This window comes from Doryrhamphus excisus, chromosome 4 (assembly GCF_030265055.1).
Source record: "Doryrhamphus excisus isolate RoL2022-K1 chromosome 4, RoL_Dexc_1.0, whole genome shotgun sequence".
Taxonomy (NCBI): domain Eukaryota; kingdom Metazoa; phylum Chordata; class Actinopteri; order Syngnathiformes; family Syngnathidae; genus Doryrhamphus; species Doryrhamphus excisus.
The window spans coordinates 12768772-12784580 of NC_080469.1; the positions used below are offsets into that span (position 1 = coordinate 12768772).

Below are 15809 nucleotides of genomic sequence, written 5' to 3' on the forward strand. Positions count from 1 at the left end.
TACAGTGCTTCTCTTCTACCAGGGCGTGTCCAACGTCCATAGCGTTAACCTGAATGAAAACATACCATCTAGCTAGGCGAGCAGGCGGTGTGCTTCACCTCCACCTGACAGCTCTTTCAGCACACCCGTCTAACCGTGTATGATCTGGCATGTCTGCAGCCGACTGGTACGCGCACAAATCGCTCGGAGACGGACTGTTCTGGATCCAGGAACGCTTCTATCAGTCGCAGAACCGGGCTAATATATGGCTGCTGCGCGGCTCCCACCAGGACGTGGTGATCGATACGGGACTAGGCTTGCGGAGCCTACCGGACTATATCGACGCTATGGGCTTGCTAGGCAAAGACCCGCAGAGGAAGAACCCGCTGCTGGCCATCGCCACCCACGCTCACTTCGACCATTCCGGAGGCCTGCATCAGTTCCAACAGGTGGGCGTCCACAGCGCTGAGGTGGAGGCTCTAGCTAACGGGGACAACTACGAGACCGTCACCTGGCTGAGTGACAGCGACATAGCCGAGGCTCCCAGTCCTGGATGGAGGGCCAGGCACTACAAAGTGAAGGCTGTGCAGCCCACACACATCCTGCAGGAAGGTATGATATGTAATCAAAACATTAGGTCGTAAAATAGACGGTCGATTGCTGTGCTATTATCTGGAAATGGGTGCGGAGTGCATTAGCAGGCTGGGTAGCCACTTATTATTATTCCTTTTTGCGCAAATGGTAAACGCAATCACAATTTGTCCATACATTTTCTAAACCACTTATGAGCTGGAGCCTATCCCAGCTGACCGGAAGCCCATCCATGTATTTTATATTTTTATACTGATACTGATGCGATTCAAACCATTCCAAAGTCAAACTCTCAACTCATTCGGGACATTTAGCATGCTAATGTTAGCATACAAGTATTTTTAATTATTTTCATGGGTAGACACATATATAAACACTTAACACTACTATGTATGTCTCAGCATGCTAACGTTAGCATGTTAACATTGTGAGCATGTTAACATTAACAGTCATATTTTTTTACCATTTTCATAGCTAGATACATATAAAAACACTTATGCTATTTTTTAGCATGTTAATGTTAGCACATTATTATTGTTAGCATGCTAACATTAGTAGAGTAGCATTTTCAGCCATTTTCATAGCTGAGCACATGTAAAGACTATTATGCTAAATGTTACTCTTGGTAGCATGCAAATATTAGCATAATAGCATTTTAATTCCATTTTCATAGCTTGACACTTGTATAAACACCAGTGCGGTGTTAGCATAACATGTAAATATGTCAATAAAATACATGTAGGACTAATATTCATGTTGTAAACCACAATACAGGGGGAACTATAGCGCTTGGCAGAGGTCTGCGCTCACCAAATGCTTTTTCAGTTAACATGCGAGTAGTTGTTGATATATTTTTCTTTATCGACCTAATTGAGTCTACCCCAGTGAGGTACAGCCTGGACTAGTAGTGAACCAATCACAGATTCCCATCCATTTTCTATACAGCTGGAGCTTACCCCAGCTCAGCATGATTCCAGATGTAAAGAATGGTCTGTGTACAGGTGACATAAGCCTACTCAAGAGGTCGTTCATCTAAAGTTGACACTTTCCTTTGTGTCCTTGCTTTATTTGTGCACTGTGCTGTGTCACAATGCTGCAGTGCAGGTGGACCATCCCGCCATTCATGACTCATACCTGACTTAAACCCTCATAATCATCCATCATGGCAGTATATCCGACATCACACACACACACACCTGACTCACCTTATCTATGTCTCCTGTACAGGTGACGTCATCAACCTGGGAGACAGACAGCTGACGGTGCTTCACATGCCGGGTCATTCCAGGGGCAGCATCTGTCTCCACGACCGTGACAACAAGCTGCTGTTCAGCGGAGACGTAGTCTACGATGGCGCCATGATCGACTGGCTGCCATACAGCCAAGTCAGCGACTATATCAGCAGCTGTGAGCGTCTGGTGGGCCTGGTGGACAGCGAGCAGGTAGCACATTGGGACCGTCTGCACAATCTAGTGTCATCCGATATAACAATAACCTAAATCAAATAATGCAATAATCAGGTGGACCAAGTCCTGCCAGGACACTACCATACCTTTGGTGCCAAACGCCTCCACCGAATCGCCACCCAATACATCAACAGGGCGGGAACCTGCCCGGCCAAGTTCTCCACTTGGGCGTGGAGCACTGTGGCCGGGGTGGCGTTGAGGGCTTCTCACCCGAGGAGTGTCTGCTGATTGCTTGCTGGAGCTGCTGGAGGAGGAAGCACAAAATGCACAATAAAAGAAGCCTGTATTTATCTGTAAGTGACATATAAGCATCCACGAGAAGTCCTATTATTGTCAAACTTTCTGTATAATATGTTCACATTGAATGACATAATCAGCGTTATTTGAAGCCTACTATATAAAGCACTGATCAGTGTGATTGTACTTGATGTATGGTTTTCTATATATATATATATATATATAGCACAAATGTGATACAACACAGCACTGAGGTATTAAAAGCAGAGTCAATATGTCTATAGTACTGTATGTATACTCTATGCATACTGCAGGTGTACTACTGCAGGGACTCTACTACCTCCCATGTTTGTAACAGTGCTTTGCACTATTAAAGCTTGGCTATTTCAACATTGACAATAAAGCCTGCATCCTGCCTGTCTGCCTGCCTGCTTTGAGACATGTTTTACATTCTTTTCATCTTCACATCATCAGACATCCACTCCTGTGGGGTTTGATGCCAGACGACAAAGAGAAGTATAAGAACACCTGCAGTTACCATCTATCATGTTCTCACCCCAGAGGATTTTGATACAGAAAGTATGCATTAATGCTGTGAAATTAGTTGAAATAGGATAAGGAGTGGGACTCTTCATTCACTGTGGGACATTTACTTTGAATTTAGTGACTAAAAATATAATCCTATGCTTTGGAGCCATATCACTGCCATTCAATTTGGGCATTGAATAATGGGAGGAGCTGGGGTGATGCCACCCGCAACTCCACCTCGGATAAGTAAAAGAAGATGAATGGATGGACAATGTTTGTACATTTAGAAGAGGGTCTGGAGGCAGATAAAAAAAAGAAAAGACTGAGAAAATCAGCACCATCACTGAAAAAAAAGACGGCCATAAAGGGAACTATGAAGACTAGAATATTTTGTTTCAGTGTCAGTACATATTTTTGGCAGTGTTCTGTCTCCATACTGTTATTTAATTTCAATCTAATTAAAGTATTTTTCCGCACAGATATATATATATATATATCTGTGCGGAAAAATACTTTAATAATTTAATTAGAATCTTATTAAAGTATATATATATAAAATATATATATCTGTGCGGAAAAATACTTTAATAATTTAATTAGAATCTTATTAAAGTATATATATATAAAATATATATATCTGTGCGGAAAAATACTTTAATACTTTAATTAGATTGAAATTAAATAACAGTATGGAGATGGAACACTGCCAAAAATATGTACTGACACTGAAACTAAATATTTTATATATATATATATATTTTTTTTTTAGCCCTTATATATAAAAAGCCATGTAACGCACATCATTGTTTTTGCAAACAAGTTGCGATGGAATCAACAGCGCCCCTGCTGGTTGCATACAAGTAGTGCACTCAAGTCTCAAATGCGATTCAAACCATTCCAAAGTCGACCTCTCACTCATTCGGGACATTTAGCATGCTAATGTTAGCATAATAGTATTTTTAACTATTTTCATGGGTAGACACATATATATATAAACACAACACTACTATGTACGTCTCAGCATGCTAACGTTAGCATGTTAACATTGTGAGCATGTTAACATTAACAGTCACATTTTTAACCATTTTCATAGCTAGATACATATAAAAATATGCTATTTTTTAGCATGTTAATGTTAGCACATTATTATTGTTAGCATGCTAACATTAGCAGAGTAGCATTTTCAGCCATGTTCATAGCTGAGCACACATGTAAAGACTTTGAACTATTATGCTAAATGTTACTCTTGGTAGCATGCAAGTATTAGCATAGTAGCAATTTAATCCATTTTCATAGCTTGACACTTGCATAAACACCAGTGCGGTGTTAGCATAACATGTAAATATGTCAATAAAATACATGTAGGACTAATATTCATGTTGTAAACCACAATACAGGGGGAACTATAGCGTTTGGCAGAGGTCTGCGCTCTCCAAATGCTTTTTCAGTTAACATGCGAGTAGTTGTTGATATATTTTTCTTTATCCATAAAAATAGGCTGCATTACATATTTAATATCAACAAAACTGATGGCAGTCCTTGTTAAATCAATAAAACATTTATTAATATTATTATTATTCATACTGTATTAGATTCTAACATTTCTCATGTCTCCTCGGATGGTTTACATGCAGAACACAAAGCCTGTCAGTAGAGAGAACACTTGCAAGGTTCTAACAGTCAGTACTCCTTATGATGATGATGATGATGTCATAGCTTATGAAAATCTACAGTATCAGTCAATATAGATGCAAATAATCATAATGTTAACAAAAAAAACAACAACCTTTAGACCTTAGAAAAATAAAGTACAGTAACAATTGCTGCTTGCAAGCATTTGGGATGGTAACAGTAAAAATGGATGTCCAAGATAAGTGCAACCAAACTATATTACTTTGTGTAAGCAACTACTGAGTCTTACAGAAAGTTGTTCCACCAGGGAATTACAGATATGTTTATGTCCTATCATTAATGAATGGATATATTGTTCACATTGCATTGGACAAAGAGGAAGAATTAAGTATGGATTTGTACTCAATTCACTTTGTTGTGGCTTGTACACAAAATGGTGCAGACAAAAGTCAACAAAGCCCTGTTGAAATACTACTGGAATTGTTTTTTCTGGTTAAAAAATGAACATGATAAATCATATTAAATTTAAAAAAGGTGGCCTGTAAGCTTATGGAATTAGACATTTATTCTTTTTTTAAATATTTTTCCTCCTGATAGAGTTGATTCTATTCAGAGCTGCTATGGAGGATAAACTGTGTCATGCTATTAATGCAGTACTTTATTAGGGGTGCATTCAAGTTTCTATATTACAAAGGAGTAATAAGGCCACACAGAAAATAATTACTGTGATTTCCGGTGTATGAGCCGCTACCATTGTAAATCTCAGGTCACACACAATTAGCATATCAGGTTTAAAATTGAAACAAAAACTATTTTAACAGCTTCCCATCATGCATTTCATCCCAGCAGAGAATTTCATTAGCCATGGATGCAGAAGCGCTGCAATGAGTCATTCATGCCTCTGTCCACCAGAGGGAGTCAGAAGAGCCTCCCTATAGACCCCAGCAGCCATGGCCAATTAAATTATTTGCAGAAATGGATGATAGGAAGCCATTAAAATAGTTGTTTTATTTTAAACTTGTTGTACTTGTATATTTCTTATTCACCTTTTCAATGTTAAGTTGCTGTGTGATGATTTTAGCGTTCTCCATAGAATGACACTGTCAGTCACCGTGACTGTTATATTGAGGGTTGACCTGCTGAGATTTCCAATGAGTTGGCAGCTCGTCAAATAAAGAGCAACTTGGTCCTCACAGACTCGTGCACGAAATAATTTTCTTCTAATTATACTTTTCATCCTCATACCGCTTCTATTATATCCAATGTAAATAACCAAAGTGAAGACACATTGACACAGTAATGACCAGCACATTGTGCAATTAAGTTAAATGGAATAGACCAAATTCTTATACATAATCATCTCAAGTCAGTAAAGTAATACAAAAAAATAAAGCATCAACATAACATGATGTGTGGTAGGAGGGTTAGGAGATCATAGTTGTGAGAATATTATCATTAAATATTTAGACATCACAGTATTGGCAAGATAACCTTTTAAATGCATTCCATCACATGCATACATGACAGTTTTGTTAAAAAAAAACACACGGTTTAGTCCAAAAACACTGCAAGTGGATGATCAGACATAAAGAATGGGAAGCCAGGAAGGCAAACTGTTAAAAAAAAGGATCTTCCAGTTGAACGTCGGTGAAGGTAGACGGGTGCTCCCAAGCAGCAAACTCTGTCCAAGTGGGCGAGTACCTCCCATTTGATGTTTTCGGACTGGGGCAAGTGATTGGCACCAGTCTTGTCTTTGAGAACAGTCCAGTTTGTCCTTGCGGGCAGAGGCTTATGAACCACTCTCCAACAATCTTATGGATTGTTTATGGATGTCACACCTGACTTTGGAGCCAGTTGCGGGGGTCTAGTCTGGCCCTGAGGTTCCTAAGGCTTCGTCGAGCCGGAGAGGGCCGAGAGAAGGCGGTGCACTCAGAAGACTCCGGGCTGTGTCCGCCCTCGCTGTTGCTGGAGCTGTTACTGGAGGTGGAACTGGAGCAGGACAGCGTGGTCTGCGTGCTACGCTGGGACAGCGGAGACCGTGATGAGACGGGAGGCTGGCAGGGGCAGTGAAAGGCCCCACCGCCTGCGTAACCCCTCCCTCGTAATGTACTGAGTTTGGCATCCAGCGACAGTGTACGAGGCCTCAGGCGAGAGGGGGAGGATGTCAAGAGCGAGAAGTTTGGGGAGGGTTCGGGCCAGCCATGGTGGTGAGAGCAGGGACTGGTGCTGCAGTGGCTGTCGCTGTCCGATGTCAGGCTGGCGTCCGAGGACAGAAGACCTCGCTGGGGGTTCACGGGGCTCCGGGAGTGGCGGTGAGCGTTAAGAGGACTATGGCCCGGCAGGCGAGAGGTACATGGGCGAGGTTGAGCGGCACTTTTACGGTTGTTCTCCTCAAACAGGGACATCCAGGTTGGAGAGGTGCCCAGCTGGCTGCGTAGCTCCAACTCCTGCATCCTCCGAGCCAACATGTCTGACACGCTGCTGCCGAATTCATCTGAAGACTCAATAACTGGGAAAGGCACAGTTAGTGAGTATTCATTATACCAGGAAACACTGTTTCTTTTTTTTTTAATATACAGCACAATTAAGCCAAAAATGATTTACATCCTGGTCAGTCAAAGTGAATTTTGATTTCCTTTTTGCCAGAAATGACACAAATGGCAAAAGCCTGACAGACATTATATTGGAAACATTAATTTTAGCAAAAAAAAATTTAACTGTAACTTTTTTTTTATGACTTCCAACAGAGCAGGCGTCATCTCAGAGAAAGAAATTTTCCAACTCCTTTTGGACATGTGGAAGAGTGAACTGAATGATGTGATGTATTCCATCATTCCATGTAACTTGTACGCACGTTCAAATGAAATTACACCATTTCCGAAGAATAAGGCCACAAAATACTTCAGAAAATCAGTTTTTCAAGGCGCAGGGGAGGCTCCAACTGAATTATATTTTCTGAAGCTAAAATTCACTTTCACTCAAAAGTTGGCCAGGATATGAATACATTTGGGCTTAAAGCCAACATTTTTCCATACTGTATACATTATAACATAATATAATATACAGTTGAACCAAATAATCCCTACAAATATAAAGCAGGCACGTTTTTTCTCAGGGAGCACATTTTTGCTACATATAGGTTCTTCCTAGCTCCTGCAACTTCACCTGTCGTTGTAATAGGAGGACAGAAGAGCACGGATCTCAGCAGACACAGCATTGTCCTGTAGCAGGAGACCCTCACAGGAGGGTGTGGCAAGGGGGGCTGCCAAGTATTAGGAAGGGAGATGGGCACAGACAAAAAAGGTGCAAAAAGGTAGAGGGGTTTGTTGTTGTTGTTGATGGATGGATGAGTGGAATATTTGTTGTAGGAAGTAAAGGTAGATGTAGAAGGTAGAGATAAAATAGACACAACAAAAGAGTGAGGAGCACAAAGGGAACATTGGAAAGAGAAAAGACGAGAGTGAGAATTATAAGATCAAGTCTGCCTGACAGTACAGAAAAGAAGAGCACATAGCTTCACGCACACACTCACATGCAACAAAACCCAAAAAATATATTTCTCCTGAACTTTTCTGGCGATGTGAGGTTTGTATATCATATGTAAACATCTTACCCATTTCATGGTAAAGGGAGCCCTGCTTTGGAGTGACGGGGGCTGGTTTCCTTGGTGACGGCTGCTCAATTTTCATCAAGTCATCACAACACTGCTTCCATTGGCCTTTGGGATTGAAATCGAGACAATATGTATTAAATAAATAAGCTTGACCTTGACAAGGACACCTACTGTAGCGGCTGACAGTATGTGCTCAATATGTTTTGGAAGAGGTTGAATGCATGTACCGTACACCTACAAAGAATGACGGAAGATGTTTTATTCTCAAATTTGTGACTGACTTCACAATGCATGCACGTGTCATGGCAGTGATGCACATATGCCCCCCCCTTGCATAAAATGCCTCCAGCTGCCCCATTGATCGCGGGGCCTTATACACACAGCCCTTCTGTTGTGTGTGTCGGGAGGAGCAGCTCTGACTGTGCCAATTCTGTTGTGTGGCGCCTGCAGAGGCCTGTTCCAGGCCCCACCCGGGATAAAGTTAGCCAAGTTACAAAGGTCAGGTGCAGCAGTAGATATATAAATAAATAAACAGCCAACAGTCAGCCCATTATTGATCAGTACACCGGGAAAGTCCATTCAGTCCATCCCTGAATTGGGCAACAGCAATTGGTTGTCCCACCTGCGTCCCGGCAAAGATATTTTCCATGTGGGCTGTTTTCCAATCAATCTTACTCAAAACACAACCCCATACAGTCACGTGATACTCTAGAAGATATGAAACCATGCTAGGTGACAAGTACTTACTCATGTCATAGAAGTGTTGCCAAAACGCTTCCATCCACCTGTGCGTCTGCTCTCGATTGTCTGTGGTCAGCGTATGCGTGACCTCTTCACCGCCATATTGGTTACTAATGCAAACGTTCTGAGCTTTGCCCTGAGCGTCCTTCTCCGTGACGCGTATCCTGGTCTCCTGAAATGATGACAAACATAATCATCATCCACACAAATGGCTATTATTATTAGTCTCCCTCTAATTCATGCAAGTAAAACTGCCACCGTTGTTTTCCAAAACATTATAACCACTAGATGGCAGTGTTGCTCCATTCTATTTTTACATCCTTTAAAGCTCTGCCTTTAGAGAAGTCAAACAGTTGACAAGGGATTGACTTTGCTGTGGGTCAGCTGTGTGTGGACGCTCAGAGACACAAAAGAAGGCTGCATGAGTCATGATGGAAAGAATGACAATGCCGCATGTGATTAGAAATAAAATGACTAATGATGATGAGCCCAACGGGATGTTTCTCTTCCATAAGGACGCAACACGATATTCTTTTCTAAATTGCAAAACAAGTATAGTATCCAAAGGATGGGTTCATGCCTTATTTACTTGTAAAAATCAACATTCATTCATTAGCTAGTGTCTCCAAATAGGCAGTAGATGTCATCACAACAACACTGATCTGACTTTGTTTCTGACCTTGTTGATGGCAATAGTAAAAGCTGGGTCGACGTTGTCCTCCATGTCTTCTTGTCGTTGGTAGCAGGATAGGCTGGTTCCTTTCAGGACAGCGTACACTCGAGTCCAACTGTGATGGTCACCTCCCAACTGCTGTGCGGGGAAAGAAACAAGGTCAGCTGAGGAACGACATGGAAAATGGTGGAGAAAAGAAAACATGTAGTAACGAGCCCCACAATGTCATATTAGACATACTAATAAAAGTACATTAAAAGTACAGAAAAAACCTAGGTCTAGAGTTTCACTGGCAACAGGTGGCGCCAAACCACTTTTAACTCCAACTGACTCAGAACTCATTTTCTTTGTCATCTTTAAGTTTTGTTCAGATAACTTGACATAAGTAGTCACTGGATTGGTTTTGTACAGAAAATAAATCAAACTATGACCTTAAAACAGAAATACGCAACAACTGCAATGGTTATGTACTGTTACTATAAAGCACCCATGAAGTGCTTTAATAGGAGGTACAAGTCAGTATAGTTTGCTGTCAAATTGACACAACCTATAAAAAGCTATAACCTACAGTATTACTTTCAAATAAATATCAGTGTTTGTCTTGATTTGTGAGTTGTGAGGTAGAGAGACTTGACATTTTATTGTGTTATCATAGCAGGATATCATAGCATATCCACAACAAGATCACAGACCTGGAAGGTTCTGGTCAAGCGCTTTCATATAAGATATTAGATATAAGATATGAGGTGATGTGGTTTGCTGCAGATGTATTTTTGATCTTGACCTTTTGATCTGTCAAAATCTACAGTGGCAAAAACAAAATTAGTTTTTTTCAGTCTATGCAGAGATAATTATAGACCTGGAAAGCCTTCAATTCTAGTCTATGTCATTTGATGACTACAAATTGTCCATAGGTATGAATATGAGTGTGAATGGTCTATATGTGTACCTATATGTACCTATATGTCTATATGTGCCCTGTTATTGGCTGGGGACCAGCCGGCTTAAGCTCCAGCATACCTGCAACCCGAGTGAGGATAAGTGGCATAGATGGATAGAGGCTAAGAATTACTCACCAATTTACTTCCAACTTACCGACACTTTCAAAGGTCCACTCATCATCTGCTTGGTCATACAAAGAGGCTGAGCTGCAAGGCGGCAACACATACTTCCATAGAGAGGCAACCAGTATGAACACTCCTCTACACACACACACAGACAGATGGGCAGAAATACACAACATTAATACACTGGGATCCACCCACAAACATGCCAAACAATCCCCCCCATTAAGAGAAACACCAGGTTTGGAGGTGTAAAAGAGTGGCAGCTGCAGGGTGTGTGGCTAAATGCTGTAATGAAAGTTTACAGCATGACCGAAGGTCCAGTGAATAAAACACTGGCCGTCTGTGTGAGGGGGCACTTGTTAGACCTGTATTATTTGAACTTCACACTGCAGTCACCTCACTGGCAAAGCTTTTATAACTCTGACCTTGACAATGGCTGTTTGTCAGAGAATATGTGAGGAGGAAAGTGAAGGGAGGGGGCAGTGAGGCAGGGAAATGATGAGAGTGCAGTGATGCAGTGACAGAGCGAGACATAAAGAAAAAAAAAAAACGACAGATGGCTAATTTGGCTGAGAAAAGAAAGGGGCGGGGGAGAGACAACAGACTGACATTGGCTGCCACTCACCGTTGCCTGAGATGGTGAGATCGTGTGTGCGGAAACTATCCTGGATGTGTGACAGCGACAGGGTGGTATGAGCCAGCAGGTGGTACTTAGGGCCCCTAGGGTAGATGGAAATGTGTTGATCTGGTTAGCAGTGAAATTATTTCAACAGCACATCACTCTTAAGACAAATCAATCACAAAAAAAAGGTATAACATACATAGTCATCATTATGTTTTACTATGCTAGGATAAATAGCAGTACTACATAACAGTAAAGGTATTATTATTAATTAAGCAATTTAGAACAAGGGAGTTTTTCCTTGCCTCCATCATCAATGTGATGTTTGTTTCAATGATTCCACATATTGAGACTTACGGTACAGAAGGAACAGGCAGCAGAAGAGGAGATGCCCCTCCATTGCTGACAGGACTACATGGGCCAGGCTCCATGGCCGCCCGCAGCTTCTTCCCAGCAGAGCGACCCAAGGAGGAGCTCAGCTTGCTGGCTAGCTTCCTGGGCGTACTCCCTGCTGAGTAGTCCTCCTCTGAGCAGCAGCTGTACAGCTCAACACGCAGCTCAAACCCTGGGCCAGCTTCATTGCTGTCAAAGTGTAAATATAGTGCATTAGCAAAACTGGTTGCGTTGTTGCATGGTTGAGACAGTCAAGGTGTAACTTACAATACAATGGTGTTGTCAAAGCAAATGTCTGTAAGTGTGCGGTCCACTATCACCATGTCCGTGTCAAAGATCTCGCCTCCTAACTGCAGGAGACAAAACACTGCACAGCGATGGAGCTCTGCAAGGGACGATACAGAGAAGACAGAAAATATATAACACATCCAGTATATTTGTAAGTTGGTTTTATCAATGGATGGTATCCACACTTCGACTATGCCAATATATTCTGCAATGTATGATACTTATAGGTTATCACATGGTTTGTCTGGTATCAGGCCAGGTATCATGCCTCCAAGTGTCAGTATCAGTATCTCATACTGGCACGCGGGGGCATGATACTGGGCCTGATACCAGACAAGCCATGTGATGATCTTATTATCACATACTATTTAATCATGAGCTTATTATCACGTACTATTTAATCAAAAGACCATTTTGTTTCCAGAAAATGTTCAGTTTATTACATGTATTATATCTAAACAGTGTAAACACAACAATTGCAAAAATATTTCAACAATAATATTTTATCTACAGTCTTATCTTATCAATGTCTGACAATTAAAGTTCCATTAATCAAGTTTGGGTTTTTTGGTGACTGGAGAAGCACTAGGCACTAAGCACTCGTGAGCTGTTCTCTGATTGGTTGTTTCACGGGCACGATACCAGAGCAGCGCGCTCTGAGTGGACAGCTACGGGGGCTGATACTGGACATGGTTAAACTCTATATTTTATCAGTATCACTGCCCTGGGCTTTGACACAGTATCATTTCGGCCTTTTCCCGTATCATTCATGGGCGGTTTCTAGGGTACAGGGCCAATTAATACTGTAGTATGTGATAATGTATATGTTTATGTGTCATAACTGTCTTTTCACAGGCACAAATGTCAACAAAAGGTACCAATAATGACTCCAGCTATATTAAAACTTTTGTGTCATTTCAACATAAAAAATGTAATAGCATTTAGTGAAAGTTATGACCTCCACGGTTTGTGATTTATGGTCACCAACGACAAGCGGTCCTCACATTACCCTGACTATCACCTCACATAAGTGTTCAGCAGTCCCCTTTAATGCCTTGTATGACGTGAGGGTGACACATCCCCAGCGGCTCTTGCGCTCAGAAAGTGTTTCAGTGTGCTTAATGACCTCATTAGACTTTGTTAAAAGTCCACTCCGTGTCTCCTGGGTTTATTTGAATGTGCAGGTCACACAGATTAATTCCACTGGAGCTGCCACGAGACGGCACACAAATTAACCCACATTGACTTCATCAAGAGGAAGTCAGAAAGCAGAAGGTCATTGGAAAGATTAGTGTTAAATCCCACTGTTGTGTCACTGTGCATAAAACATTTTCAATACAACCTGTTTGACATGTGAATGTCTTTAAAGTGAGATTCATTTACTCTCCTGTGCATTTCAGCGAATGGTGACCCACTTCAACTGCATGGGTGCTGATGATACACACAGTCAAGAGGTCAGAGACCTGTAGGTCAGCCTGAGCTTCCCGAAAAACCGGCGTAACATGATTACAATAAGCCACGTATTGACAAAAAGTTGCATTTCATTCAACATATTTTAAAATCATATTTCTCAGTTGCCTAGCAGTTGGATCACTACATTAGGGTTGGGCGATATGGGAGATATTTTTGAGATGCATCACAATACGACGAAATCCATTCATTCATTCACCGCTTATCGTCACGAGGGTCGCTGGGGGTGCTGGAGCCTATCCCAGCTGTCTTCGGGCGAGAGGCAGGGTACACCTTGGACTGGTCGCCAGCCAATCACAGGGCACATATAGACAAACAACCATTCACACTCACATTCATACCTATGGACAATTTGGAGTCACCAATTAACCTAGCATGTTTTTGGAATGTGGGAGGAAACCGGAGTCCCTGGAGAAAACCCACGCATGCACAGGGAGAACATGCAAACTCCACACAGAGATGGCCGAGGGTGGAATTGAACTGTGAGGCCTGTGCACAAACCACTCTCACAACGTGTAGCCGATACGACGACATAACTATAAAATTTTAATTCAAATACTCATGGAGCCCGAGTTGTGCACACACACACACACACACACACACACACACACACACACACACACACACACACACACACACACACACACACACAACCACACAGGCTTCCTTTCAAGCTCTGCAAGAGGAGATTTAGCCAACCTTCAACCTTATACAAATTTCCCCACTGAGAGACGAATAAAGGCATATCTTAATCTTAATGTTCATCTGCGTTTATCGCCATTTCAACCTGTTTAGTTGGCCACACACAAAAGTTCCTTCTCCTCACGATGACATCATTTCATTCATCTTAAATATCGGATGAAAGGTGATTTTGTCCACTCAGCATCCATATACAAAAGCAACCACTGCATCCTGCCACAGATGACTCATTTATGAACTCTATATATTCATGCGTCATTCAGCAACATTCATTCATACACGGACGGCCCCTCACCTCCTTTGTTCTTGAAGTACTCTGTATCTTTCCACATGAGAGGAATACGGAGATCTGTCATGACAAGACAGAGGGATTAGACCACAAACATTCATCACGGTTCCTGCCAATTTGATGTGTGTGTTCCTCCTCTCAATTACTGATTCAACTATTCACTGTACTGTGTGTGTGTGTGTGAGTGAGTGAGAAAGAGAGAGTCTAAATGCTATTATTCATCCACTAGCTTAATAAACAGCCTGAAGGAAATTAACCATGTCACCTTTATTGTCCTGCTACCTGATGTGAGTTATGTCTCTGCCGGGTGTCTATGAGACAAGCAGTGCTTGCAACTCCAATAATCATTCATCTGCTCGGCCTCACTGCTGATGTAATGGGCGGCATGTGCAAGTCAGCACGCTCACCGCAGTCAATAAGCGCAATTATAACAATAAAGTATTTATTAATGAACATTCCAGTCTGGTAGAATTAAATTCTACTCTGCCTTTCACCCAACACATTAAAAAGAAATGTGTCCACATATTTTCCTCAAGAAGTGGCTCTTTACTCAACTGTAGAGAGTAATAGGCAGACACACTGACGTCTGGTGATTGGTTGACAAATAATTATGGAAATAACATAAGCTGAACAGTTGGGCTGAACAAGGCTTCCATAACAGACAAGTGCAAGCACTATAGTGATTTGCACTTGCTGTAAGACCGTGCTAATGTTTGATTAGAGAAGTGATGTATTTCCTTACAACCCAGTTATCAGTGGGTTCTTGCCTGATATGGCCACTTTCCCTTTACATGGAAGTCTGTCGTCCATGGGACCAGCATCCGATGACCTCCGAGTGACCTTCTGCATAACCTGAGCCTCTTTCATCTTCTGCAGCTCAGACATGTAGGCCATGATGCGGGTGCTGCACGTCTGCAGACTCTTGGCCGCCTCCAAGGCCTGGTCCCTCTGCGAGCAGGCAGCCAGCAGCTTGCAGGCTCCGTCACGCATCCTGATCTCATGGTCGATTTTTTTCTGTATGTCACTGTCCTGTAGGGTGGAGGAAATAAAAAATAAAAATATGTACTTTAATGATTGGCATCTGAGAACAGCTGCATGAAACACAAATCTCTGCTAATGTACAAAAAACACAAACCCAGTGGCTTTCCCAAAGGCAAAAGTGAAATAATAGACTACATAATGCCTGTGATAGAAAAGTACAACTAACTCTGCATGCACTCTGTATTTAGCAATAATCCGGATGCCTCCTCCTGTGATGGAGGTGACACTGTCCAGAGTTTCCCTCAGCTCTGCTCCAATACTCATGCATAAACAGTAGACAGAGAGGCAATAAACGGACACATGGTGTGTGAAGGATAAAGAAATAATAATTGGTCCCCTGCTCTGAATGTGAGTTGTTTACTTCGGCGTGACATTAGCAAGCTTGCACGATTAATCTCTCAAGCCCTATGTACCCTCTCCCCTCGACTCCAGCTTGTCTCATCCGCCCTCCTCCTCCTCCTCTCCATGCCTTCCTATGAA

General features: G+C 42.0%; 2 protein-coding genes across 12 annotated transcripts in view; one reads left to right on the forward strand and one right to left on the reverse strand.

The window, feature by feature from the left end:
- The first annotated feature begins 25 nt into the window (after positions 1 to 25).
- Positions 26 to 2684, forward strand: mblac2 (metallo-beta-lactamase domain containing 2). The gene is made up of 3 exons (XM_058071773.1): positions 26 to 591; positions 1798 to 2012; positions 2091 to 2684. Exons 1-3 carry the CDS (start codon positions 150 to 152, stop codon positions 2262 to 2264), a joined length of 831 nt encoding a protein of 276 aa, XP_057927756.1. The 5' UTR covers positions 26 to 149; the 3' UTR covers positions 2265 to 2684.
- Positions 2685 to 4184: 1500 nt separating this feature from the next.
- Positions 4185 to 15809, reverse strand: part of rtkna (rhotekin a) — a 60922-nt gene continuing 49297 nt past the window's right edge. For 5 of the 11 annotated variants that reach the window (XM_058070629.1, XM_058070634.1, XM_058070631.1 and 2 more), the window contains 10 exons: positions 15056 to 15317; positions 14295 to 14348; positions 11810 to 11927; positions 11507 to 11731; positions 11153 to 11247; positions 10556 to 10662; positions 9467 to 9598; positions 8794 to 8959; positions 8047 to 8151; positions 4187 to 6942 (listed from right to left, as the gene is read on the reverse strand). In XM_058070629.1, the coding sequence (XP_057926612.1) occupies positions 6266 to 6942; positions 8047 to 8151; positions 8794 to 8959; positions 9467 to 9598; positions 10556 to 10662; positions 11153 to 11247; positions 11507 to 11731; positions 11810 to 11927; positions 14295 to 14348; positions 15056 to 15317 (1941 nt within the window). In that variant the 3' untranslated portion in view covers positions 4187 to 6265. Of the gene's footprint in view, positions 7696 to 8046; positions 8152 to 8793; positions 8960 to 9466; positions 9599 to 10555; positions 10663 to 11152; positions 11248 to 11506; positions 11732 to 11809; positions 11928 to 14294; positions 14349 to 15055; positions 15318 to 15809 lie in introns of all 11 variants that reach the window. The other 6 variants (XM_058070633.1, XM_058070630.1, XM_058070638.1 and 3 more) reach the window with 5 other exon arrangements.

What these genes read in the sequence shown, in the direction of transcription:
- mblac2 (XM_058071773.1), top strand. Translation starts at nt 150, where the DNA reads ATGTCTGCAGCCGACTGGTACGCGCACAAATCGCTCGGAGACGGACTG. An exon ending in CACACACATCCTGCAGGAAG is followed by an intron (nt 592 to 1,797) that starts GTATGATATGTA and finishes TCTCCTGTACAG; the next exon opens with GTGACGTCATCAACCTGGGA. An exon ending in GCCTGGTGGACAGCGAGCAG is followed by an intron (nt 2,013 to 2,090) that starts GTAGCACATTGG and finishes TGCAATAATCAG; the next exon opens with GTGGACCAAGTCCTGCCAGG.